At 38.2% G+C, this 27,993-nt stretch overlaps 2 protein-coding genes across 3 annotated transcripts in view; one reads left to right on the top strand and one right to left on the bottom strand.

Annotated features, from left to right (window-relative positions):
- Positions 1-447: 447 nt before the first annotated feature.
- Positions 448-5,557, bottom strand: LOC148879795 (DET1- and DDB1-associated protein 1-like). 2 transcript variants are annotated; one of them, XM_088961496.1, is made up of 5 exons: positions 5,081-5,458; positions 3,197-3,257; positions 2,192-2,309; positions 842-903; positions 448-740 (listed from the first exon to the last, which is right to left on the bottom strand). In XM_088961496.1, exons 1-4 carry the CDS (start codon positions 5,162-5,164, stop codon positions 891-893), a joined length of 276 nt encoding a protein of 91 aa, XP_088817622.1. In that variant the 5' UTR covers positions 5,165-5,458; the 3' UTR covers positions 448-740; positions 842-890. The 2 variants fall into 2 exon arrangements, with proteins under 2 accessions (XP_088817622.1, XP_088817621.1); XM_088961495.1 differs by lacking the exon at positions 2,192-2,309 and having other exon boundaries at positions 5,081-5,557.
- Positions 5,558-14,660: 9,103 nt separating this feature from the next.
- Positions 14,661-27,993, top strand: part of LOC148879794 (D111/G-patch domain-containing protein) — a 31,075-nt gene continuing 17,742 nt past the window's right edge. The window contains exons 1-6 of the mRNA XM_088961494.1: positions 14,661-14,885; positions 15,030-15,114; positions 15,213-15,292; positions 15,416-15,440; positions 15,517-15,610; positions 15,716-15,782. Coding sequence (XP_088817620.1) covers positions 14,808-14,885; positions 15,030-15,114; positions 15,213-15,292; positions 15,416-15,440; positions 15,517-15,610; positions 15,716-15,782 — 429 coding nt within the window. The 5' untranslated portion in view covers positions 14,661-14,807. The remainder of the gene's footprint in view (positions 14,886-15,029; positions 15,115-15,212; positions 15,293-15,415; positions 15,441-15,516; positions 15,611-15,715; positions 15,783-27,993) is intronic.

Raw genomic sequence — 27,993 nt, 5'->3', positions numbered from 1 at the left:
TCTGCACGAAGATGCATTATGGTAAAGCCAATGGTAATAAAATCCAGGATGAATCCAACAACAGCAAGGGCAAAATGCATCCAAGATCATGGTTTTTAAAAACAACCCGGAGACTGAATCGGCCAGGGGTCCGGCTGCCGGGTCAAATGGTCCGACAGTTCAAATCAAATGGTCAGCCCATTCTGAGAAAAAATAAAAAAACGGTCAAAACCGTTTGAATGATTAACTGCCCAGGTCAGCGGTTTGCTGACCAAAATCAATGGTATTGGGCAAATTTCCGGTTTTGGGGAAAACCAAAACCAGTCACCTGACTGGTTTCCGGTTTTTCCGGTCCGGTCCGGTTTTGAAAACCATGTCCAAGATACATAATACACGGTGATAAAATCCAGTCCAACAGAAAATCCAATGGTAAAGCTTTTTGGCACTTTTGACGGGAAAAACATCTAATTGCTTGTACCGGTGGGTGTTGCCTTGCTCCACCCCTCTCCCTTAATTTATTCCATTATAAACCATAAACACATAATCTACATGGCTGGATAAGCATACAACACAAATGAGCAACCCAAGAAAGACTAAGATATCCTTGGCATGGCCAGTAAGAATTGATAGAGAAACGTAGAGAAAACTCAGGACGTTATAATGAGAAAGATTCAGTTGGAAGTATCCACGAAAGAACCCCTTGGTTGTTTGCATCCATGCTCTGGAACCAGATGATCGGAGGCTGCTCTTTTTAGTCTCAACTGAAAATAATGCACCAGTGAGAAACTAAGTAAAAGGGGTGCCTCTCACATATGTGTGTATGTGTGTGTGGACATGGTTATGTGAAGTGCAGAAGTCAAACCTTTTCCTCCGCACGTTGATAGAACTGTCTCAAAAGAATATTTGTAGATTCAGTTGATATAACTGCTAGAGTAAACAAGGTTAGTGATTTCCACGAAAAAACTTATGGAAAAAACAAGATGAAATAAGTGGATACATGACTACATGCCTCAACTAAAAAATAGGTGCAAAAACCTGGTATTATCACAGATCTAGTCCTAGAGGTTAACTGACAAAGGGGACTTGCTATGCCAATATGGTGAGACTTACCGCCATTCAACAGTATTATTTAAAAATACATTTAGATCTTGATCTTCTTTTTCATGATGATTGTGGAATGTACAAGTGTTTTAAAAGGCATGCCTCGGGCATAGATAGGCACGTAAGTGAGGCTCTTTTTGTTTGCCTTGCCTGAACCCGGGTGTTTTCGCCTGCTTTGTTGTAAAGTTACCACCAGTAAGATGTGAATATGTAATTTCTTGTAGGTCTTGAATGAACCTATGATGATTAGGGTTTAAACTGGTTAGCCTATGTAGGTCTTGAATGAACAAGGCGAGACAAGTACAGAATGTCAAGGGGAGAGGTAAGCTCTCTTAACCCTCCCCACAAAAAAAGTACGTGATTACAATAAAGCCCAAAACAATTGAACCTTTCCCCACCCGTTGTTTGAAAAGTGCATCTATAAAGGAATTAATGTTGTTTTTCCCCAAAAGTAGCACCTCATTTTGTTTGGGCATACGCCTCACCTTGCACCTCAGGATCTAGGAACTCGTTGCACCTCAGCCTTAGACAAACCCTCACTCACCTTCCCTAAACCTGCCCATAGCCCCACAAACACAATCATCAAAATCACCATTTACTTTTCATTTTCCCACCAAATTGGTAACCAGTCCAGCCTTGGATCATTAGTCCTACATCATCTAGTAACGAGCTATCAGTCCCATATCATGCCTGCTTGGAGGATTTTGGGTCCCTGGGTCCCTCATCAACTGAGTTTCTAAGGGTTCCACTTCGATCAGCTTAACCAATCCAGATTCAATAATTGTGTCAGAGAAATGAGGATAAGACCCCATTAGAAGCTAGCTACTTGATCACCTCATCCATCTTCATATAACAAAATACAACTCCTCCTTGGACAACATGCAGTAAATGAAAGCAAATAAAGCAATAAGAAAGCTACTTAGCAAAAAGAAATATGTATCCAAGATTCAAGTATAGGCTGCAGAAAAATTCTAGAATTCTAAGTTCAGCTTCCATTTTCCAATCATCCAGATTTAAACAGAGAACAAAAAAAAATCCCTCAAAGCAGGAGCGAAACAGTAATGCAGGATGTCTAACCCCATCAAACTAGTTCAAAACATCAAGCACTTGCCTCCAAAGCAAGACAGCAGTATGCTGGGCGTAACCAAAACCTAAAAAGAAAACTATCCTGCTACAAATATATTCCAAATGCAATGCGAAGGACCTGTCTCTGCAACTTTCTTCTTGCACTAAGAGAATAGAACACAGAATATCAGGGAGTGCAGGTTAATGGATTAGCCCTCAGTAATTGACATCTATAAATGTAAGCCACATTTGATTATTTCAATGCACAAGAAAATGGAAAGGTCATGCAAAGAGGATATACAATGAAGCACAGAGAAAACTTTCATGGAGAAATTCTCCATATCCCCTAACACTCTTTAACACTCTTCAAGTTCCAATTTTTTTATGAAACCTTTTACATGATAAAATTTTCATTGGTAAATGTTTTCATGTTAGCTAACGCTCAAGCATGAAGTGGATAGACTGAAAACCAATGATACTTGGGTTTTAGACAGCTGGAGGGTGTGTGTGTGTGTGGCATTTCATGTGGCATTACAACCTCATATGCTCTAGTTATTAGATATCATATGCAAATATTAATTATATCATACTTTTACTGATGTATTCATATTTATTATCTGATCAGTAAAATTATCATGAATATGTTAACAATAAAAAAATAGTTGTGTGATTTTAATATTTAACCAATTATCTATCATTCTTTTCATAATTTGAACATGCTATTAATGATATTGACATGACAATTAAACTGTATGTGTCCATGTATTGGAAATCCAATTAGCATTTGCAACACCGTTTGATAAAAGCGAGAAAACTTGTGGATTACTGACACACCAAGTCCAAATGCAAAAGAAGAAAATCTACACCATATCATGAAATATGTAGTTCTAGTATGAAACTCCCAATACTATACCAACAAAGGATATGCAAATTCTAAAGCCATTCAGCAGGAATGACTTTGCACATTAAATGTCCAAAACCATATTTGAGCAGGGTGTAAAAATTAATAACAAACAAAATGATAGGATGATATAGCGAATATGTTTCTAACCTTGGTTAGGTGGTGGAACAGTCCGGTTATGAGTAGGATGATAAGTAGCAGGTGTAATCTTCTGAAAATAGACAACAAGATAAACAAAGGAGATCAATACCATAACAGAGGAAAAAGAAAATGTGGAATTATGATTAGAAGGGGGAAGCTGTTCTGATTGTAGATTCTCATAGTTTACTTGTGGATGCCATATGTTTATTTTCTTTTTCTAATAAATGGTTGTTGAAATACTAAGATTAAATCAGCTCAAAAAGACTTAAAAAAGACTTAATGGTAAATGAGATAGAACCAAGGCAAGAGAAACCAAATCAAGAACCAAAATTATATCAATCCATCTATGTTCAAGATCTGACAAGCTGCATCCATGAAACTCCTTCAGTACACGACACCAGTATGCCATCATGAATCCATCTTCTTGATAAGTTTGTTCTCTTGGGTTCAAAATTTTTGTTGTTTCCTTTCTCTCTACAGGCCTCAACATAGTGCAGACAGAACCAATTTCCATAGAATGGTACCCCTTTTCTGTAGCCCTCTGTGTGCTGTAGGCTTCTTTTCTTCATTTGTTTGAGAGGAAATATCTAGGGTCTATTAAGAGGAGAGCTGTTCTTTTTTTTTTTTTTTTTTTAGTGATGGCTCTACCATTTCTTGTTTTCTCTTACAATTGGAGATTATTCTCCTGAAATGAAGTGCTTAATTGGTGGGTTAAGGTATTAAGATAATAAAACCGGTATTATAGCGGTAACCTTTTTTCAATATTGTATTTACATCATTACATGACATCACAAAAGGGCATTTTCTATCAAACTTCTATAATCAGGAATTTTTTTATTTTGAAAAATTAAAAGATAACATATACCTGCACTAGAATAACATTAGAACCAGAAAAAGCTAATGGTTAAATCCTTACTCATCGTGGTTTTTGTGAATTCTAAACTTAGTTCATGGATTCTCACTAAAACAATTGTGTTAACCTACTTAAAAAAAAATCTAAGTACCATAATCCAATAATGATTTTTTGACACCAAGCAAACTTCAATATTCCACTATCATTTCCTTTTACTATGAAGCAATACTTCGGTAACCAACAGAGGAAATACATGGGAAACATCTTTTTTTTTCATTTTTGATCAGCAATGTACATTGGCAGCATATTAACCTATGATATCCGAATATGTCAAGTGTAATGTTGGACAATGTGTAATTTAGAATTAAAATACAAGTGTCTGAACAATAATGTACCAAATTAAACATGGGCATTTATTATTTCTTCATTCTACTACTATTATTATGAATTGCCAGGTGGACTTGGCTGGATACTTAGGCATTATTGTGTAGGAAAGGTCTTAATTAATTCAGAGCTAACAGTTAATTTTATGGATACAAACTTGCTCTTTCTTCCATGATTGATAGCAAACATCTTTTACCATAAATGATAAAGTTTTCAACCAAATAAAATAAACATTCAAAGGGTACAAAGGTCTCCTCTAATTGTACATGATCGCTTCCACTTGCACATCCAACCCATAGATCGTTTTTCTAGCATAAATATGTCAAGTTGATTTCCAATTCTGAGGCAATTACGTAATTTCAGATATTTTAAGCTAAAAATGTCCACTTACAAACCCTAATTTTGCACTAAAAGAAAACCAATTACAATGTCCAAGTGATTAAAAACAAAACAACTGGAAAAAAAAAATAAACTACTACGATCTTACAAAGTTGTGGGAAAATGAGAGAGGTGATAGGAGACAGAATGACAGATGATGAGATGAACTAAATCAAATTCAAAGCTTGCAAATTAAGGTACAAAGAACATGGGATCGCACTACGGGTTGATTAAAATGGAAATATACAGTGAGAAAAGGGGATAAAACAAATCCTTACAGAAGGATTGGAAGGATCCGATGGTCGAAGTTGGCTGAAATTGTGAGGATTATACGAAGGCCAATCCCCGAGCATAGACCCCATGAAAAGCTGTACTACGTAGCGAGGAGTAAGAATATGAGGGGAGGATAAAAGAGCTCCCCCTAGAGCTCCATTTTAAGGGAATCAAGGAGGAAGCCCGCAGAGGCTAAGAGGGGGCGGGATATAAGAGCTGTCCAGAGCTCTAAAACCTATAGCCCGGGAGCCTCAAACGGTCATTCCGGGTCTCTTCAAAATGGGAGGCACTTCAGCTTCTTGCAGCCGTGAATTGAGAATATCTCCCACTGAATACAAACATACGGGTAAGGAGATGATCCTGATGCACGGCTGCAAAAGGATGTGAAAAACAGTCTGAGGACTGTTTTAATATTTTATGACGATCAAGCGTGTTTTTGAAACTGTGGGCGTTTATTGAATAAACGCCACCAAATATGCACCATTTAAATATTTCCTCATTATGTAAATATATAGGGGCATGCAAAAGTAGACTTCGGCTTATGTGCATATCTTACTGGAGAAACTTCCCCCAATAAGTAAATTCATTGTTTTGCTAATATAGCACCTAAGTGTTAATAAACGGTTCATCATTATTTTTTTTTTTTTATTTTTCAAATAAATCAAGTACAAAATGTTTAGTCAATAAATATTTACAAACACATACCAAATCTGATCAAACCCACAATTATGCGGATTCTCTCATTTGTAATGTTGTGAAATAAATGCTTACTGAGGCCATATTTGATTGTTGCTTTGGGCCTATTTTTTAATTTTAAATCATTTTGAACAAAAATAGATAATAATGAATAATACTAGAGTGTTTGGTTACAAACTTATTACCATGGACTATTCTTTTCAAATGAAAAAATCAACTCATAACACAAAAATTGAAACATCCTATGAGATGAAAAAATAATCATGCCCAATCTTGTTCATTCTCATTTTTTAAGATCATGTTTGGAAGCATGGGTATTTTTTGGGACCGATTCTCAATAAAAAAATGCATTGATTTTGTTTGGGAGTGATTTTGCCATGTGGGCAGTGAGCAACACAATGTTGTTTGGTAAGGTGATTTTCATCGCCGTTTTTCATGCATGTGCACATATTACCCCGTAAGATGATGTGCACTAATATCATACCAAAATATATAACGATACTTACCAAATGGTCTAGATTAATTGGATGATTGTTTTATAACATTTGGCCTAAAATTTTAAATCCAATGATTGAAAATGTTATTGGAATAGATCAACAACACCAGCATGAATAACGGCATCATATTCAACGGTTGTGCGTGATCCAATTCACCTAAATGCTTCTGATCATCCAACCTGATATACGAAGGTTCTCAATTCACCTTCTTGCTATATGTTTTAGGTGTAAACACCCTTAGTAAATCACTTCCCACCCAAAGAAGAAAAGTACAATGGTGACTAGTGGGAAGAATGAAGAAGAAAATATGTTTCGTTGCTTAGTGGGCCAAGTCTATAGTAGTTTGTAACCAAACATCCCCTAAATGCTTATGATCATCCAGATTTAAGACTAATGGCAAGCTACGTGGCTTAAGTGACCACCCTCTCTGACCTAAGGATAAAGTCCCATCTTTTCTTTTAGCTTGGAAGGCTGGCAATACATACATTGATACACAGGAAAGAGAGGAAGCTACCAATGGCCGCTGTAGAACCTATAATGGCGACGCCTATGAAAGTATATGGACCACCCATGTCCACTGCCATTTTAAGGGTCTTAGCATGTCTCCTCGAAAAAGAAGTTGAGTTTCAGCTCATCAATGTTAATATGTCAAAGGGCAAACACAAGAAACCCGATTTTCTCAAGCTTCAAGTATGAAATGATATGACCATACCAATTCTCAGGCTCTTAACTGCATACATTTTTTATCCCCTATATATTTTAGTTCCATTCTGAACCTTCTTCTCTATAACAACCCTTCAGACAAGTCCCAACCTTTCAAGACGAAGATATTTCTCTATTTGGTAACTAATATATGTTCCTCCCTTTTATTTCCTTTTCTTTTGAATATGATTTCAATCTTTCTACCAAATAAGCTTAATTTCTTCCAAACATCCCCTAAATGCTTCTGATCATCCAGATTTAAGACAGATGGCAAGTTATGTGGCTTAAGTGACCACCCTCTCCAGCGACGACAGTGACGAAGGAAATGAGTAGAGGTTACAGAGCATCAACTGTGAGAGGAGAGAACTTTCGACGATAAGAAGAAAATGAGTAGAAGTAAAACCCTACCACTCATTGTGTTAGAATGTTCCAGTGGGCCAAGAAGCACTGGAACATTCCCACTAGTGACAACTCATCTACACGTAAGCACCACATAGGATACAGGTATTTTCCATATCAGTCAACTGTTGGGGGCAATGGTTCACCGAAGCATGCAATGCCAAATTTATGAGGCATGCACGTTTTTCTAAAAAATGCTTGAACCAAACAATGATGCATGTGGGTGTTTGTTGAATTGCCTACATGGATCCAATGTGGTGTCGTTTTTCAAAAAATGGACACGCTTCCAAACATCCCCTAAAGAAACTCTATGCCAACAACCATTAATCACTGTCCTAGGTCTACCAAACCACCACCATTTGTGTTTATTGGTGGGTTGTTGTGAAAACTTATGCCAAGGGGCATTGATCACCAACCATCCACTAGTAAGCATCTATGTGATGATTTTGGAGACTTAGGTTGGCGGTCTATGACCACTAACACTGATTTGTTTAAAAATAAAAATAAGCAACATAGGGCACTATCTGGTTCGAAAATAATTCATTTTTAAGATAAAAGTGTTTGGTTCATAGCAATATTTTCTCATTCTACCCATTTTTACCCATTCTTATCCATTTTAGAATTTCATATTGGATAAGAATGAGACGAATGAGAATTGAACCGAAGATGGCCTATGGCCTAGGAGCCTCAAAAAGTCATTATTTTTTGATAGATGAAAGGGTTTTAACTGTTTAGTCCACCCCTAGAAATCTTAGCTCCACCCTAGGGGTGGAATGAATCCTGACCGTGGATTGATGCCATATTCACAAGCAGAATGTGGTTTATAGGGGGGGCTATTAGTAGACTAAGAGGTGGCTTTAATTTCAGATTTCTGAGGGGGAGTACAATCTACTTATCCCTAGATGAAAAGGCACTTATTTAAGAGTATATGTATTTTCAAAATAATGTGTTGGGTCAAAACATGTCATAAAGAAAAGAACAATTTTCTTAAACTACCCTTATTGATTGACTAAATCTAACCTTATTGTTTACATATTGTCTTAAAAGTACTTCTATTGTTTTTGACAATTGTCTAAAATCTCCCCTACCGTCATTAAATTGTTCACATGTGACAAAAGGTGACTGATATATTTAAAAAAAAATCCTAAAATACCCTTTTATCACAACTCGGGGCATCCTGTAGACCGAGAGCGAGATCCACACGGTTTTCTGGCAAGAGAGGATGGTTCACCGCCTTGCCTTCTCTTGCTTTTGAAGAGGATCTAAATACCAATCGAAAAGATACCCCACGATGGAGAATGGGAGTGGCGAGCAAACAACAAAGAAATTTTCAATCGCATCTTGTTTAACTTTGACCTTCTGATAATTCTGCCCAAACATCGCCACCTTGCTTGGGGGTGGTGCTAAGGACGTAAAGAAGGGTATGTGCGTGACAATTCAACCCGCACAAACCCATTAATTTTATATTTATGTTCTTAAAAAAAAAAAAACTAACTATTTCTTAACAAATAAGTTGGTTATAACTTGGTGGTAATAGCAATTGCTATTTACACAAGTGGTGAAGGTTCAAATCACATTATATCCATGCTATTTTTACACAAGTAGCAAAGCCATTTGACTATGTTTAGGTTTTGGGTTTGACCAAACAACTTAGGTTCAAACCGATCAGACCAACTTGAACTATCTAATTGGATTGTCTTCGAACTAATCACATCAAGGGTGGTTGAACTGTTTAGATTTGGATCAGTCCAGTTGGATTAGACTAGAGCGGTTCAATCAATGGTAGATTGACTTGGACCGATCCATATCATGTTCGTGCATGGATTTGGGGCTGAACCGACTGTCTCAAAATGGGTCAAGATAAGCAAATCGGACCTGCCCGAATTCGGGTCGGGTTGTGCATAAACAGTTAGGGTCGGACCTCTCCCGCCTAGATTTTTTTTGAAATCAGGTCAACCCAGATTGTTGTGGCCTAGGTCGGATCGGGTTTGGACTAGGCTGCCAAATCAAACGAATTGAACTAAGGTGATCTGTTCATATTTAGACCAAGTTGAGTTGGTCCGGACTTGGTTCATATTTAGATCAGGTTTGTTTATATTTGGATTTATGTCCATATTGACCAAGTGTACCCTTACTGTTTGAAATACTTCCCTTACCTTTAACATTCCATCATAAACCATTCAAATATGCATCACGTGACTTATAATTTTTAAAAATATCCAACTTACCCTTGTGATACGACAATTGTCGAACTTGTTTTCATTCTCTTCCTAGTTTTCTTCCTCGTTCTCTAATCCTTTGGTAAATCTGATACGATCGAATCTTTCGATCCCTCGATTTTGACTGTTTTGTTTTATATTATTTCTATTCGCTTTTAGGTTTCAGTTTTCAAAGGCATGGAAAATTCTAGGGAAGGTTGCGATGGAGCAAAGAAGAATGAAGAAAGCCCTAATTCTGTCGCAAAAGCTAAGACTGAATCAAATTTGGCTCCATCTCGGCAGACTTAGATGGAACTAAATACTAATTTGGAGATATTTCCCTTCCTTGCATTTTTCATCAAACCAAACATAACCTAAGGGATCTTTTGGGTTTGTTTATTATGATTCTAATGGTAAGATTTTGGCTGCTTCAGGAGGACAATGTTTTACACAGGTTGGCCGAAAGTGGAATTGTAGACTATTTGGAAGGCTCGAGGCTTTTTATTTGTGGTTGTTAGGTTGGATAGTTCTGTGTTGGTGGCGACATTATTTACTGATTGCTCAAATCTTCCGTGGCAATGTTTGATTTTGGTGGACAAAATTCTCTCTCTATTTTTAAATTTGCTGAAGTTAAATATGTTAATAGATCTTATACTAGAATTCAGATGTCTTGTCCACAAGAATTTTGTTCACGTCTTCCCACAAAACATTGCAGTCACAAATAGGGACATCACATGCACCCTTTGGCTCTGCAGCCTTGCTAAGTTGCTATATCCCCACTCCAAAAGTCTCCTTGAAACCTTGTTATATAATTACTTTGTATTTCTTTCCCACACTTATGGGAGATGTTCCGTATGCACGCTGGTAGTGTTCTGTGGGTAAGGATGTAGGAAGAGTTTGTGTACAGGAGATTCGAGCTCGTTAAGTAATATTGAAAAAATGCAACAAAACACACAACTTGATACGTTTTTTTTTTTAATTTAGATCGATGTGAATTCAATTTATCAAAATAATATTATGAACTCATTAGCACAAAAAAGACCTTTTTGTTAAAAAAAACTTAATATTTCCATTTTAAACGACATTAATTGTGTGTTTGCCAAACAATGGATTTCACTTGTTTTTTTCTTTGCTCTTGGTGAAATAAGATGAAGTGAACGTTGTTTTATTAGAAGTTGGTTCAAGTTATTTTTTTTTAAGTTCCAGAAACAAGTTAATTTTAATTGGTTTGATTTATGATATGCAACATCAAAGTTATTTTAATTTTTTTTAATAGTATACAATATTTTTTATCATTTTGAATTTAATTTATTAATGCTAATCAATATCCAATTGTTTGCATAAAAATATCAATATCCAATTGTAATTCCATTCCAATTTGAGCCAATGGGTTGGGCCAGGGCCAGGGCCAGGATAGGGTCAAAATGGAACTAAATACTAATTGGGATAATCGGGTCGAACTCGAATAAACCCAATTATACTTGGCATCTATGATTACGAAAGATGACAGTTTATTTTTTTTTTGGGGGGGTAAAATATAAAAATCTCCCGAGTTTTTTCACAATCATAAAAACCTCCTCTGTATTTTCACTTTAACATAAACCTTCCCTATACTTTTTTAGAAAATATGCAACTACATCCCTTCGTAAATAAAAAATCCAATCAAATGTATTTACTTTTTTCAAAATGTCTATCTCACCCTTATAAATGCTGTTATTTTTCTTCCTGATAATTGAGAACTAGGGTCGTCGACCTTCTAACCCATTTGAAAAGGTCAATCTACAACACATCACCTACAGTGGCAGAAGCAAGGGAATCATCCCACGACATTGTAGCCTCTCCATGGGTTGGCTAGTGGGGGCCTCACCGCCGAACTACAAGCTTTTCGTAGGATGGCTACTGGCTAGTCGGCCTCACATCTACCATGTTCTATCTCTGCTCCAACAATTGAAAAAAGTGAGAAACAGAGTTATTGTCATTCGCATGTCACAACAGAAGAAAAGAGTGGAAAAATATCACTACAAGGTAAGCCATTATCCATTGAAGGTGGCTTCTTGCTTTCAGTGCAAGAAAGACCACCCAGAGTCAAAAGAAAAACAGTAAAATATTGAAATGACGACTACTTGAAAAAGGTTTGAATAAGGAAGGAACTGGAGCATGAATGTCTGAAACTAGAAACGATGGAAAGAGAGGTAAAAGGAAAAAGAATCAGAAAGTGGATTTCGAAAACGGGTCGAAGGAAATCAATCTTCCTAAACCTCGTTTACATCCCAGCCCATGTGCTTTATGGCTTACGACCAGTATGCAAGCTCTAGTCTAAGATGATATTAGAATAGTATTAGTGTAACGAGTGAGACCGGATCTGCTCCTCACAGAAGGCGCCTCACATGAACATCGTACCATGCATTGGGAACATGCTCCCAAATCCCAATGTTCCCAATGAATAGTTGTCCATGTGAGGTGCCCCTGTGTGAGGAGCAGATCCCGTTCCATAACGAGTTGGGCTCGAATACCCATTTAGCCATTTGAATATTTGAATACTGTAACAAGCTGCAGCCCAACTTACAACCGTTTGTTTTCCCTGCACAACTGAAGAGAGAGAAAGGGAGCGTGGGTGATAAATTGATAGACCATGTCGAGAAAGGCCACAATGGACATAGCAAGCGTGCGCACGGTGACTCGGTTCTCAATCCTTTGAAGAAAATGAACAGTATTGTCGAGAATATTTAAATAGATATGCATAAGGGAAAAATAGGTATTTAAAAAAATAAATACATTAGGTCAGTTTTTTTGTCCAGAAAGGGAGGTAGTTGTATATCTTTATTAAATATAGGGGAGATTTTGTTAAAATGAAAGCGCATGAGAGGTTTTTATGATTGTCAGAAAACTCAAGGGAGGTATCTAATTTGAACTGTAGACCTATAACAATTCAAAATTATAAACAACTCCACCTATAACACTCATACCAGCCAGTGAATTGGCATCAATTCTGATTTGACACCTACCTCCAACTGTATGGTGGAGATTGGATTTTTGAGGTGGAGTGCAGTCTAAAAACCCTTTTTTTATGGAAAACAATGATGACAACTTACAACTTAATTTCGATTATATAACCCTAATAAAACTAATAAAGTATAAATCATGCATTGATGGAGGTAGATTTGGCCCGACCCCTTGGCTGCGCGACACGTGGAAGAAAACGGGGTGACCTGGCAGGAACGCCAGCTCGGCACGGCAACATAGCATGGCCATATCCCAAGAAAAGGCCCGAGCTTCCGAGCTCCCCAAGAAGAGGCCCTAGCTCCCCAAAAGGAACCCACACTTCCTGGGAGGCAAAACCCGAGCTCTCCCTAAGAATCTTGAGGTTAACAGAAGCTCGCGAGGGGCAAAGACCTGGACTAGCCCACCTCGGGTCAGTCTGGAACATATGCCGGCACCTTGGACAGTAGGGCGCTCCCATTCGAACTCAAGACTTCACCTCGTGCACCACTCCAGCACCTTGGTTCTAGGTCATGCAACTGTGAAACAGTACCTGACAGGTCCGTACTCTGAGGCAGCACACCTGACTGGTCTGGATCTGATAGATGGTAATCACGTCGTAATGGCCACCTGCTACCGTCATCTCAGTTGTGGCAGAGACGACTCTGACAGAGAGGGCAGTGACGGTTATGTCTGCCCCCCACAGAGGTGGTTATACCTGATTTGGCAGAAATTTGAGAGTGAGTGCACTAGGTGGTTATAAAAGACCTTCTTCCCCCAGAGAAAGAGATACTTGATATTTGTGCTTTCTGGTCTTGAAATCTCTTATTTTCCCTTGCCTTTCAAGAATATTAACTTGAGCTTCGGAGTATTCCCACCGGGTTCCTCCTCAGAAATCTCCAATTTCTTCTTTGTTTCAAGCATCTTCGACTCCGTCTGAGGCAAGGTTACCGGCAGCTAAGACCGACCGGGTCGTGCATCATCATACATTTTTAATCATAATATTATATATTTTTTTATGGAATTTGCCCTTTTAATACAAAATATATTAAAAACTAGAAAAAATCTAGGAATTCCTTATATATTATTAACTATATAGTCAGTTTGGAGTATAGAGTAAGAAAAAAACAGTTCTGACCCAATTATTATATAAAAATCGGTTTGGTCAATTTGTTATATTAGTGAGACCTACCCATTTTACAACCAGGGTGCAACTTGTGTGGGTCCAACCTAAGCTTAAACTGAGACAATTCAAAAATTTACACAGGTTGGGCTTAGATTTTTTGGTCATTTGCCCCAAGACTTTGGTTTTTATTTTTATATTTTATTTTTTGGGCTAGATCCAGACCCACTCATTAAAGCAAATAATAAATCATTAATAAAAATATTAAACAATAAATAATTTAATAATTAATTGTTTTTTTAATAATAAAATTATTAATTAAGTATTTGGTATTAATAAAATATAATATTAATAATAACTTATAAGATAATAAAATATAAAATACTAATTAATTAAAATATTTAATTAACTAATTATGGATTTTAAATAATTAATATTAAAATACTAAATAATAAAAGTATTATTAACTAATTAATAATCAACAAAAAATAGTTAATAATTAATTAACTAAGTATCGAATGAATAAATAAATAAGGATTTTATTATTAATATAATTAATAATTTAATAAAAATAATTACATAATAAAAATTTTAAATAAAATAATTAATTAATTAATAATACATATTAATAAAATAAAATTTAAAATATTAATTCTTAATTAATAATTAATTAGATAATTATCAACATTAATTAATTGTACACTTATTTCATTAAAATATAAATAATAATTAATTAATAATAATAAAATATAAAAAAATAAAACTATTATTGATTAATTAATTAATAATTATTATTAGGGTTGATTTTCTCACTATTTTCCCTTTTGCAACCAAACAACGGAATATAACAAATTTCCACCCATTTGCCCTTTTCCAACCCATCCCACCAAGATCTTCCCACAAAACAAACGGAGCCGTAATCGACCATTAACCCGGCCCAGATTTGACCCCTATATTCGGTTCGACCGGATCCGTTGGGAACCCTACGTTAGTTTTAACTCGACCGCCCTTTGTAAGTCTCTCTCTCTCTCTCTCTCTCTCTCTCTCTCTCTTCGTCTTCCTTTCCGAGGCACCCTCTCTGGGGCGAGCACAGTTTGAACACAACGAAAGAGAGGATCATCGGCAAGAAGAAGAGGGCATGGCAGCACCCGAGGCTCCTGTCTGCTACGTTGGAATTGCGAGGCAGTCCGCTGCCTTTCGACTCATGAAACAAATGGCAATTCTCTATTCTTCCTCTTATTTTCCTTCATCAGCGGTGTTTTAGATTACACAGAATAGGGTTGTTCAAGTTTCAATTACACTATAGATGATTTCAGGACAAACATTAGGTAAATTTTATCGTGGTGCCTTTCTGCTTCAGGGATGGGAAGAAGGTGAAGGACTTGGGAAAGACAAACAAGGAATTAAAGGATATGTTAAAGTTAAAAACAAACAGGACACTACAGGTATATTTCTTCTTCAGTTTTAGACCCTTTTCTCTATTTCGTTCGAAGTTTTCTTTTTTCCCACGCGAATTTAATTCGTTCGCATATTTTTTTGTCAGGTATTGGTATAGAAAAAGTCACTAACAACTGGGCATTTGATACTGTACAGTTTGACAGTATTCTGAAAAGATTGAAAGTGGTAATGCCTTTTATTTTTTATTTTGAATATTTGATATTTTCTTCCGTTCTTCCCAGAAGATGTGAATAGAAACACAAGGTACTCAGATTTGACCCATTTCTTTTTTATTGGATTAATTGGCAGCAAGTGGCAGAACCTGATGCTGAAGGTAAAGTAAATGGAGGGATGCGATATTATTGATTCTATTGTGAAATGATTTGATAAGAATTAGCTTTTTTATGCAGTCCTTGAGAAGAATGGCACTCAAGTAAATGTAGAAAATGATACTTCCAAAGAGGATCAGGATGCAGTGATTAAGGCCACTAGACCACAGGGAAGGTCGATACATTTTTTTTATTATTGTTTTTGCATATGGGTTATTTCCTTTATAGTTATTATTTTTTTCTCTTACATTTGTTTTGATTTCATGTGGATTTTAAGCAGATACAAGAAAAGAGAGAGAGGGAAGCTTGTTCACACATATTCTTCCAAGGATCTTGAAGGAATTCTTGTAAGTTCCCTGTTTCTTCATAGATTTTCCTGCTAGATATGTTGCCACGATATTATTGTTCTTCAGTTCATCATCAATTCCTTAGGCTGTGTTTGGAAACGACGCAAATGGAGTGTAAATCCTGGTTCAGGGTAAATTTGCACTTTGGTTCACTTTTGCCTGTGTTTGGCAACATTACATTTATGCATTGACAAATGACAGATCAATGCATATTTACATTGATAATAAGATGTAAAAGTACATCAATAAAAAAGAAGTAAACTTGCATTCAAGTGGGCTTTCGAAAAAAAAGCATATGCTTTATTGAAATTCATGTTTGCATCCATTACAGCTAAAAGTATGTTTGGTAAGAAGGTAAATTTGTCAGTGCAAAACTAACCCAATTTTACATTTTATATGAACCATTTTACACTCTACATATTTGCATTCACACTTATTTTGTTTCCAAATGCAGCCTTAATCATGGCCTCTATCCTAAATGGTATCTGTAGTAGTCTTTTTAGTGTCATCTGAGTCTGGATACCTCTGTCTTTGTATGCAAGTTATAAATTTATAATGCATCTAATATATGATTTCAAGTTCCAACCGAAGGATGAGATGTTCAAGTTTCCAAGTTTATATGTTCTTACTGTTTCAATGCTTTATGGTTATTTGTGTCATTGTATTATTCCAACAGTCTAAATTCAATCTAGAACATGGGTGTTTTGAAGTTGTCTGTTATGGTTCTAAAGGTTAAAGAGCTTGGCTTATTGCATTCCAACAGCCTGAAGGCTTTTTGGTAATGGTCAAGTATGCATCAATTGGTATCAAAGACTATCACCACATGTTGAGTTTGAATCATGGAAAGGCATACCTAGAGTGGAGTGTGATCTATGATATATCATGGAAAAAGTTACGTGGTGTAGAGTGAGAGCTATCACAGAAACAACTACTTGGAGTAGAGTGAAAGTCATCATGAAAAGGGTTATCTAGAGTAGGGTGAGAGTTGCCAAAGGGAAATGGCTACCAGCCACTAGAGTGAGAGCTGCCCATAATGAGAATTTCCAAGGCATCTGTTGTGGAAGCATGGTGGTATGCTACAGTCTTGAAGGTTAAATGATCCCGAAAAAAGGATGGGGCATTGGATATTAGAGACTTTAGACCAATAAGTTAGTTTAATCTACAGTCCATATAAACTCTTTGCCTAGGTATTGTCAAGGCGGCTTAGGGGAGTGATTCATGAGGTGGTGGGAGAGACTCATATGGCATTTGTGGAAGGAAGACAAATTCTAGATGGGGTCTTGGTGGTTAGTCAATGCATTGATTTGAGGCTAAGGAACGGAAGGGCTGGTTTGGTGTGTAAGTTGGATATAGAAAAAGCATATAATCATGTGGACCGGGGCTTCTTGGAAGAGGTGCAAAGATTGATAGGATTTGGAGAAAAGTGGAGGAGTTGGATGTATGCATGTGTTTTGACAGTATCTTTTTCAATCCTTATGAATGGGGTGTTGTTGGATTTTTTTTTTATGGGAAATAGTAACTTTTATTAAAAATAATGGATAAAGATTATAACTATCACCATCCAAGCGCCGGATGGAGAACCCTTTGACAAAAACTGTCTCATATACAGGCCCAAAACAACTCCTGCCTATTGACTCCTTGCTTAGCTAAAGCATCAGCCATACCATTTGCTGATCTTCTTGCCCAATTAAACCTCACACCAATCTCCCTTGTTAAGCTCAGTGTTTTAAAAGCGCAAGGCGCAAGGCGCAAGGCGAGGCACACACCTTTTTGAGGCAAGGAGCACAATTTAAAAAAAAAAAAACTAAAAATTCAAAAGAAATGCAAAAAAAATCAAAAACTTATAAAACATACTATTAGTAAAAATATAAACTTAAGTTTTAGAATAAATGTTTTAAAAAACCTATTATCTAAAATTAAAATACATAAATATAGTATGTAAAGCATATCCAAATGAGAACTTAAAAATGAAATCAAACATATAAAACATTTTCAAGCATATAAAACCCACAATCTCTTTTTATTTTTTTTTCTCAATTGCATCAAGTAGCTAATGTGACATATTACATTCCTAATTCTATGATTCACCTTTGTGCCACACCTCTCGAGGCAAGCCCAAACAAGTCCATGTTAGGGTCTTAAATTCTTAATTTTCACACAAAAAATAATAATTCTATAGTTTTAATTGCTTTTAAGAAGATATTTTATTAGGATGAATGAATGGACAACATTACCAAATAGGGGATTCTTGAAGCTTCAAAAGGCGCAAGGCGACAAATTTTCAAAACGCACACGCCTGGGCTAAGGTGCAAGGTGCACCAGGCACATGCCTGGGCTAAGGCGTAAGGCGCGCTAGGCGCACACCTAGGCGCACCGGGTGTGCGCCTTTTGAATGGGCTGTGCCTAGGGCCTGGGCGAGGCACCAACCCTAAAATGCGCCTCACTTGTGCGCCTAGGCGCATCACTTGTTAAGCTCGAGATTTCTCTTTGCTGTTGTCTGAAAAGCTAGGTGGATGCTTACCTAGAGTGGAGTGAGAATGAGATCCATTATGGAAGAAGTTACATGGAGTAGAGTGAGAGCCATCATAGAAATAGCTACTTGGAGTAGAGTGAAAGTCATCATGGAAAGGGTTATCTGGAGTAGGGTGAAAGTTGCTAGAGGGAAAGGGCTACATGCGACTAGAGTGAGAACTGCTCATAATGAGAGTTGCCAAGGCATCAATTGTGGAAGCATGGTGGTATGCTACAGTCTTGAAGGTTAAATGATCTCAAAAAATAGGATGGGGCATTGGACATTAGGGATTTCAGGCCAATAAGTTAGTCTACAGTCCGTATAAACTCTAGGCCAAGGCATTGTCAAAGTGGCTTAGGGGAGTGATTCACGAGGTGGTGGGAGAGACTTAGATGGCGTTTGTGGAAGGAAGACAAATTCTAGATGGGGTTATTGGTGGCTATTGAATGCATTGATTTGAGGCTAAGGAGTGGAAGGGCTGGTTTGGTGTGTAAGTTGGATATAGAAAAAAGCATACAATCATGTGGAGTGGGGCTTCTTGGAAGAGGTGCAAAAATTTATTGGCTTTGGAGAAAAGTGGAGGATCTGGATGTATGCATGTGTTTTGACAATATCTTTTTCAATCCTTATGATGGGTCATTGGAATTTCAAGCATCTAGAGGGTTGAGACAAGGGGATCTGATTTCCCCTCTGTTTTTTGTGTTGGTTATGGAGGTTTTGAATCTATTAATGAACAAGGGAATGCAGCTGGGTTGGGTTGAGGTGTTCAAAGTTGGGTCGGATGGGCCTTGCATCTCATACTTGCAATATGCTGATGGCATGCTTATTATTATTTTTTTGGATACTTAAGTGGATCTAGAGTGCGAGAGCTATTCTTGCTAATTTTGAAGTGCTGATAAGGTTGAAAGTGAATATTGTGAAAAGCCTTTTGATTGGAGTTGGGGAAATTAGAAGAGAGGAAATGGAGCAGTTTGTTGCTATTCTTGAGTGTCAGGTAGGAGAGTTACCTTTCCAGTATTTGGGTCTTCTGGTTGGCTTTATGGAGTCCTCTTATAGAGAAGAGAGTGGAGAGAGAAGGTTGGAGAGTTGGAAAGCAAAGTATCTTCATTGGGAGGTAGAATTACCTTGATAACCTTGATAAGAAGTGTTATCATGCCTTCCTACTTATTACCTTTCATCGCTGAAAATCCCATCAGAAGTGGCCGGGAGGGTAAAGAAGATCCAAAGGGGTTTCCTTTGGGAAGGAGTTGGGGGCTCTAAGAAGTACCATTTAGTTAAATGGGACAAGGTGTGCAGGCCAAAGGATTGGGGAGGGTTGGGTATTAAGGTTGGAAATCTTTAATAAGGCACTGCTGGGAAAATGAATCTAGAGGTTTTGGTTGGAGAGGGAGAGGGAGAGGGAGTCTCTTTGGAGGAGAGCGGTGGTAGGGAAATATGGGTTGGGAATCAACGGAGGTGTCTAATTCTTATGGGGTGAGTATATGGAAAGGAATAATGGGGTTCAATTCAACTAGGAATTCAGGAGTTTGGTTCGATTCAAGGTTAGAGATGGTGCTAGAGTGAGATTTTGGGAGGATGATTGGAGTGGAGTTGGGAAGCTGTGTGAGGTTTGCCCAAGGTTGTACAGGCTGTCGGAGCATCAGCTAAGGATTGGTCAATGCTATGAAGTCAGAGGTGAACAGGTGGTTTGGTGGCCGAAGTTTAGAAGATCACTGCAGGATCAGGAACTGGAGGAATTCATTCTGTTGCTGGAAAGATTGGAGCAGTCCAACATTTCAATCTCATCCAGTGATGGTCTTTGGTAGATAGAGAGTAGGGATGGAAAATTTTCAGTGAAGTCCTTCTACTTGGCCCTTATTAAAGACCATCTGACCCCACTGGACAGGCAAAAGGTGTGTGCGAACCCAATCCCACCAAGGGTGGAAGCTTTTGCGTGGTTGGTCTCCCTGGATAGTATCTTAACAGCAGATCTCACTTGAAAAGCAGAGGTTTCAGCATGGCGAGCTTTTGCTATGCGTGCAAGATGGAAGAGGAGACAGTGTGCTACTTTTATTTTTTTTATCAGCCGTGTGCCACTTATTTTTCCCATGCAAGGTTGCTAATTTGATTTGGAAGTTTTACTCTGCGCTCTTCGGTGTGAGTCTTTCAGCCAAGTTCCACTGCTGAAAGTCTGGAGCTGCATACCTTTTGCAGTGTTTCGGGCCATCAGGAATGAAAGGAACAGAAATGAATGAGTGGTAGAAATGCCTATGATGATATGGATGAGTAGAAAAGCTAGAAAGGATAGCAATAATTCAACAATGGATATGGCATTAAACAGAATATAATGGCGTAACAGGATTCGTGTAGCTGACCCATATAGTTGGGATAAGGCTTGGAGGATGATGATGATGGTCAGGTATGTAACATTCATATTCTTATTCTTTTTATTGCACAGTATTTTGTTTTGATCAGCAAAGAAATTCATTTATTAATTTAGATTTTGAAATTAAGCTACAATAATGCCCAAAATAAGGATGGTCTATCAGCTCCCTGCTCGGCTAACACATCCTCCAACCTGTTAGCTTCCCTTTTACCCATTTAAAAGTAGAGTTAAATGTCTTTGCAAGTTGGCCAATCTGTCTAAAAGTGAATCTGAGTTTCCAAGGTGTTGACTCAATTTCCTTTGCCCATGTTATGATCAGGAGGGAGTTTCCTTCAATTTCTAACTCTCTGCCCCTAATTGTTCAGCAAGCTTCAGTCCTTGCAATAGTGCTTTTGATTCATCCTGAAGCGAGTCACCTAAACCGATTGGTCCCGAGAACAAGGCCATCACTACTCCTTGATGGTTTCGAAAAACTCCCCCTATTCTTGCTCTTCCTTGGTTGCCAAATGAGCTACCATCAAAGTTTAGCTTCAGTTTATTTAAACCTGGTGGTTTCCACTTCATTCTTATAATTTCTCTACGTGGTTTTGAGAGTGCCACTTCTCTCCAATTTCTCAAGAAGTCATCCGTGGGGATACCTTTGAACAGTTCCAAGGTTTTAACCCAATGTACTGATCTGATTTTAATGGCTTCAATCACCTCCTCGAAGGATTTACTTTTTTCATTGAAGATTCTATGATTTCTCTCATCCCAAATAGACAAACCACAGTTGCACGTACTATCTTCCACATACATCTTCCCATTTTTCTTCTGTTGCCTCGGGAAATTTGGGTTGAAAAGTCTTACTACGTATTGTGGGGAAGCCCATCTGCAATCAAAGAGAGAACAAAAATAGTCCCAAATACAAGAAACAAATGAGCAGGAGAGAAGTAAGTGAGAAAAGGTTTAACCACGAGCCTTGCAAAGAACACACACATGAGGAGAAAGGCACATGTTTAGCCTTCTTTTTTGTAGCACACCACAGGTGCTTACCTTCCCTAGGAACATTTCCCAGCAAAGAGCTTGTACTTTAGGAGGAATTGATTTGCACCATATTTCTCTTACAGGGAAATTTACCCCCACACTATCCGATTGGGCAAGTCTATTGAAGAAAGAACAGGAAAACAAGCCATCTGAAGCAGGATGCCAAATTCCATTATCAATGCCATTTTGGTCTAGGTAAACCATTTCCAGCAGTATTTATTGCACAATGTTTAACAAGTCTGAGAGCTACAACTTGCTAATTTATAGACCTGTAATGGTGTAAGCTACAAAACTTTATAGCAAAGAGAGATCTTCTAGATGACATGTCTATGATTGTTCTCTAAACTGCATCGTTGAACATATGACTCTAACTCAAGGTTCAAAATCGGCATGCATGATACCAAAAATTGGGTATTGTGTGTATCGATCGGTTGACTTTTTTTTTTTCCACTTCGTTATTTAAAAATGGGCTTGTTAGAATGGATATTAACTGTTTCTTCAAGTGTTAATATCCCCCAACTCTCAATATTTGCACTTCGGTGGCCTTCGATACCAATACAATACACACAATACAATGCAATAGATATTGATATTTAAACTTTTCTCTTGCCTACAATCCTACAGTAAAAAGAAACCTCTTGATGACTTCCATAGAGAATTGTTTTCTAGATTGCAATCCCTTTTCTAGCCATATGGAAGGATTAAGGTGTTATCCCACTATGTCCATCTGATAGAAGGTCTCCCTGATTAGTACAACATTAATAACAATGACAATAATATTAATCCTCTTGATTGATAACATGTGCAATGATCTTACGCATGACACATGGTGGCCATTAAAGCTGTTCATGCATCGGTTCGGTTTGGTTGCATTTATTTGTCAACCAAACTGAAATAATCAGGTTGATTTTAAGGCCAACTGAAACCAACCAACAAATAGTGAAAACCAACCTCATTTTTCATTTTGCTTCATTTTGTTTTAATCGGTTTTAATTAAACCGAACCGAAATCAATGCTTATAACATAAAAATGTCAATCTTATATAAGTGGGCCCATCTACCTATGCTCCCTACAATTGCAATTGGCCTATCAGTCTCTCTTTGTAGTGTCAGTCCTCATTAATTATGTCGTCGCTTCATTCTCATAGAGGTATGGTTTGCTTTTATTTGTTGCCAGTTACCTTTTACCTTTTACCAAATTGAATGGAGAGTGACATGGGTGAAAGGACAAATAGGGAGAATGGCAGTTGTCAAAGTGTCAAAGGAAAAGATTCATAAAAAAGTGTCAAATGAAAAGAAAAAAGACAAAAGATAATAGTCAAACACAATATGAAAGGCATATATAATTATGTGGTGGTTTGGGTCGGTTTCACATCGGGTTACAAAAGGTATAACCGCAACCAAACTGAGTAATCTGTTTTTGCCATCTTTTAAACCGAGACCAACAGAATCATTTTAGAAACCAACCATCTCGGGTGAAATGGTCAGGTTTGGTCGGCTTGATCAGTTTACAATATCTTGTGAACAGCCGTAGTGGCCATTGGTAGAAAGCTATTTGGTTGATAATTGCAGTCTAAATAGAGTAAAGGATCTGGTGGTGATAAGTTAATAATGGTGTTTTTGGTAGTCTCCCAATTTCGTGATCGATGGTTTCCATAGCTGTAAAAATTCCTTTTCTAGCCAGGTTGGTGGAAGGCAAGGACTTGTAGACAAAGGGCTAGACAATATGGAGGGTACTGCTATTTTTGATATCATCAAAATGGTCCTCGATAATCTACACCAGGGACACCCTCATTCCAAACGACCTGCTTTTCAATATGCATGAGATATTGTCAATGGTAGATATTTGGATGTCTGTTGTTAAATCAGGCCCAAAAACTTAAAATGAACTTGAAACCAGTGTTTTAAAATGTGTGGGAGGCGTACGCCTCCAGGCGAGGTTCTCCCAAAACGCCTTGAGGCGTATGCCAGAAGCACCGACACCTCTGAGGCGTATACCTTAGGTGCAAGAGGCGTACGACTCATGTGCTTTTTTCATGAGGCGTGCTAGAGGCATATGTCTCATGCACATCTTATATAGAAGGACAAAAAAAAATCAAAAAAAAAGGAAAGGAAAAGAAAAGAAAGGGAAGGGAAAGAAAAAGAGGAAGAAAAAAAGAGAAAATGAAAGAGAAGGGAAGTAAAGACAAGGGGAAAGAAAGTGGTTTGCCTCCTGCTCCTTCGACTGGGGGGCCCCGGTCGCCCCCCTTTCAACTGATGTTATGCATCTTTATTCTTCTTTATACAAAAGATTTTTATTAAAAATAAAGAAAAAATGAGATCCTCCCTTCTTCTTCATTCTCCTCTCTTTCCTCCTCCTAACCCCCCGCCTCTGGAGGTTTACACCTCCTTTGTTTGGGCTTACGCCTCTTGCATTCTGAACTATGCCTCATGCCTCTAGGTAGTGGAATGCCTCGCGTCACACATTCGCATTTTTAAGTTGACTTATTGTTGATCGAGTGCATTTATTTCTAATTGGCAGGTCTTGGTAATGTGTATGAGGAGGTTATTTGAATTTACTTATAAATGGTTTTCAAGTTGATGATCATGACATTCATGTTGAGAAAGCTTGATTTCTCCTTTAGTCTGAGGGAATGGACCCCAACTGATTCCCACACATGCAATGCCAGCAGTTTCTAAATTTTTTAGTTGCAGTTTCACATGCCTTGAAGCGGGGATGTATCCTAATTAGGCAAACTGATAATTGGAGTTTAACAGTTACCAAATCATGGGATTCTCCATGGGAACCATGAAATCGATATCATGTCAATGATTTCTGTGGCATTTCTATGTTTCCTTAAGTCACCAGAAGTGGCAAATGTTTGATTAGCTTCAGTGACTGGAGTATTCTTCAGGGCAAGGTTAAAACACCTGCATCAGCCACAAATTCTGGGCAGAAGAAACTTTCTAACTCAGCTTTGCCTGAAAGAACACAAGGAGGCAAAACTGACCGAAATAACACTTTGATGCAAAAATATGGAATCAAGTTTGGCCAAAAGGAGGATGAGAGAATCAGAGTAAAAAGACGAACTTAAGAGAACCCTCACCCTATAGACGAATTCTCCTCCAATTTTTTCTTCAAGGTTCTGGTTGTAGAGATATCACTATCATGTTCTAAGGCTGGTTGAGTGCTAGCTGCTGAAGATGGAGAAGAACGAAGGGTTCTCAATGGCCGGAAAATGGAGAAGAGTGATTACAGCAGAGAGAAAAGAGTTCTTGATGGAAGAAATTGTATACCAGAAGAAGCTTACGATAAAGATAAGGAAAGGAAGAAGAGGAACGATACTTTTAGTGGGTGAAGCTGTATCATGGTTTCAGAGCTTCCTGCACAGAGTTGGTGTAGGCCCTGGAATAAGTACCATTAGGCAGTTAAGGAGGGAATATTTCGCCGAGAGAAGGAGAAACTCCAATGGATGGTTCATTGTTTTGGAAGAAAGTTTTGAGCAAAGAAAAAACAAAGGATCATCATACCAGAAGGCAACAAGCTGCAAGGTTGGAATATGATTGCAAACGAACTTCACCGGAGAATGGTTGAGAGAAAGAATGGAGTGGTAAGGGTACCAGAAAAAATGACAGCAGTACTGGGAAAATGACAGAGAGAAGGAAAAAATGGAGAGGTTGGGCTTAGAAGAAAATGATGAAAATCCAGACTCAATGGTCTCTTACAACACCAGAACCAAGGACCTCATTGGAGGAGGAGAAAGGAAGTTGGGAGCGAAGATTAATCCTATTGGCAAAGAAAGAAGTAAACAATTGGAAAGGATTACTAGAGAAGGTGACATCCAAGCTTGGAACTCGCCAAACTGTGATATTAATCCCTTTCAGTGACAGAAAAGCTGTAATGGATGTGGGGGGAGGGAGATAATGGACTTCAAAACCGTAGAAACAAGTGAGGGTACTGTAACAATAGAGAACTAGTGCCCTTCGGCTAATGCAGTAACAAATGGCGATGGGAGTTTCAAGTTGAAGCTTCTGGGTTTGCTTTTCCATTTATGGCGAAAAACCATTCTCCAAAAAACAGTGACAGCCGTGGGTGGTGCTCTCCTATCGTTCAAGACGACAGACTTGAGAGCAGTGAATATGAAGGTCGTCGGTGTGAAACCTGAAGCTGTTCCAAGAACTCTCAACCTCTGTGCTGACGGTTACTGGTACAAAATCTGGATAGCCTCGGAGGTGGAAGCGTCGCTCTGGTATGGAAGGTCGGAGCTTGAAGATGATGGTGATGTGGCAAGGTGGGTTACACTTGGCGAAGAACAGGGAGGGAAAGATGGACACGTGAGAAGACTTGGGAAGGAAATCTCTCTTGCGAATGAAGACTCCCCCACTTTGGAAGTTGAACGGCCAGAACCCAACAGTCACCCATTTAAAGAAAAAATTTTAAATCTTTTTGAACCGAAAAACATAGAGGGCCAATCGTTCGCAGAGGTAGTCAAAAGGACAACCTGGTCGGACCAAGGTCTGGGCCCACCTAGAGGAGAGAAATTTGTGTTTAGTTCCCGATCTGACCCAACTGGTTTCTTAGTGGGTCAAACAAGGTCCAACCGGGAGAAAGGACCAATTGTCTTACTCGACTCATGTGATACTTTAAAAGGTCACGTGAGCCAAGTCCATTTGGGTGCGACTGGAGACCATATGGATGTTCTATCATCGTTCTCACAGAAACTACAAAAGAACGATTCACGAATCAACCAAAGTAACAGAACTAAGGTGAAGTTAAATTTACAACGAGTCCCAGTCTCCAAATCCTAAGTAGGGAACCAAGGAAAATTGAGAGGAGAACGAAGAGGACGTTGGCTGGGTTCACTGCAAATCCTCAAATGATGACTATGAACCAGATTCAGAGACAGAGAGCGACGGTTTTGGGGAAGATACGAAGGAGAAAGAGGAAGTGGAGGACCTGCTTAGTGCAACTGCCGAACTGTTTGTTGGGGAACATAATGGGTTAACTTCTACTCTAAAACCTCCTAATAATGGTGGAATGCTGAGAGAAGCAGAGTACACTTTGGTGGATAAAGGGGAGAACTGTGTATTGGAAAGAGGAACACCAAGTTAGAAATTGAATAGTGGGCAGGGAAATTGTAAGATAATATCAGTCAATCTTCAAACTTCGAATAAAGGTATCACAGAGGGGGATAAACGATAGAGCGATGGAAGTAATTGTGTGTGAATCAGGCTCAGGAAGCTCCTTGCTAAAATTCATTTTGGGAGTGAATTGTGAAGTCTAGACCCTTGTCGAACCTACCTCAAACTCAGTTCCAAGTATGTCTGTGCCTTTAGGTTTTGGTACTAACTCTAGCTCTGGTCTTGCTGTTTGTACTCTAGGTTTCGGATCTGCTTCCTTGCAGTTTGCCCATGATGAAGTTGAGACACAAGAGAAAGAGCAGAGAGGGGAGAAAGTGTGGAGCATTATAGTGGAAAAGCTAAATGAATTGACAAGGGAAGCCATAGAGAAAAAGAAGGAAAGTGAGAGCGCGGACAGAGGGAATAAAATTACTGGAGAAGAGGTGGAATATAGAAAGAGTGAGGGAACAGAAGAGAAGGAACCAGAGGAGTTTGAAAAGGAAGAAGCAAAAGAAGAGTCATTGGATGAATTTGTGGGAAAATTGGGTTGTAAAATAAAAAATTTGAATGATCTGAAAGCATACTTGAAGAATAGAAAAGAAGAAGGGAAGGTGAGAAAAAGAAAGATGAGTGAAGCTGAAAGGCTGAAGCTAGATGTGGAAGGGGATAAAAAAGTCAGTGAAAGAAAGGGAAGGGGAAGGAAAGGAGGAAGATAGGAAGAAAAGAGATTGGGGACAGGCTAAGAAGGCAATATGAAGATTGCGAGTTGGAATGTGAGAGGTTTGGGGAATATAAGAAAGAGGGTGTTAATAAAGGAGCTACTAAGAAAAGAAAATCCAGATATACTCCTAATTCAGGAGTCTAAGCTCATGACATTTAATAGTAGGTGGGCCAAAAGTGTATGGAGTGCAAATGGTATCAGTTGGGCAATGAGCCCCTCTTGGGGATCTTCTAGAGGAATAGTGACCTTGTGGAAAAATGAAGTTGTTGAAGGAGTTGAAGAATTGGTTGGAAAATTTTCAGTTTTTGTCAAATTCAAACAGGTGGGTGATGGTTTTGAATGGGTTTTAACTAATGTATATGGCCCCAATGGGTACAAGTAGAGGAATGAGTTGTGGGAAGAGCTAGGAGATATAAGAGGATTATGGGAAGGTCCTTGGTGCTTAGGAGGGGATTTTAATGTAATTAGATTCACTGAGGAGTGTAACAAGG

The sequence above is a fragment of the Nelumbo lutea genome, chromosome 1 (genome assembly GCF_056320005.1).
Source record: "Nelumbo lutea isolate HS-2025 chromosome 1, American lotus-T2T, whole genome shotgun sequence".
Taxonomy (NCBI): Eukaryota; Viridiplantae; Streptophyta; class Magnoliopsida; order Proteales; family Nelumbonaceae; genus Nelumbo; species Nelumbo lutea.
This window is presented reverse-complemented; position numbering and strand designations above follow the sequence as displayed.

Excerpts from the sequence above, each read along its gene's own strand:
- LOC148879795 (XM_088961495.1), bottom strand. The coding sequence starts at position 5,164 with ATGGGGTCTATGCTCGGGGATTGGCCTTCGTATAATCCTCACAATTTC. Across the intron at positions 3,258-5,080 it reads CGGATCCTTCCAATCCTTCT|AAGATTACACCTGCTACTTA; the intron begins GTAAGGATTTGT and ends GTCTATTTTCAG. Across the intron at positions 741-841 it reads ATCAACGTGCGGAGGAAAAG|TTGAGACTAAAAAGAGCAGC; the intron begins GTTTGACTTCTG and ends CATTATTTTCAG.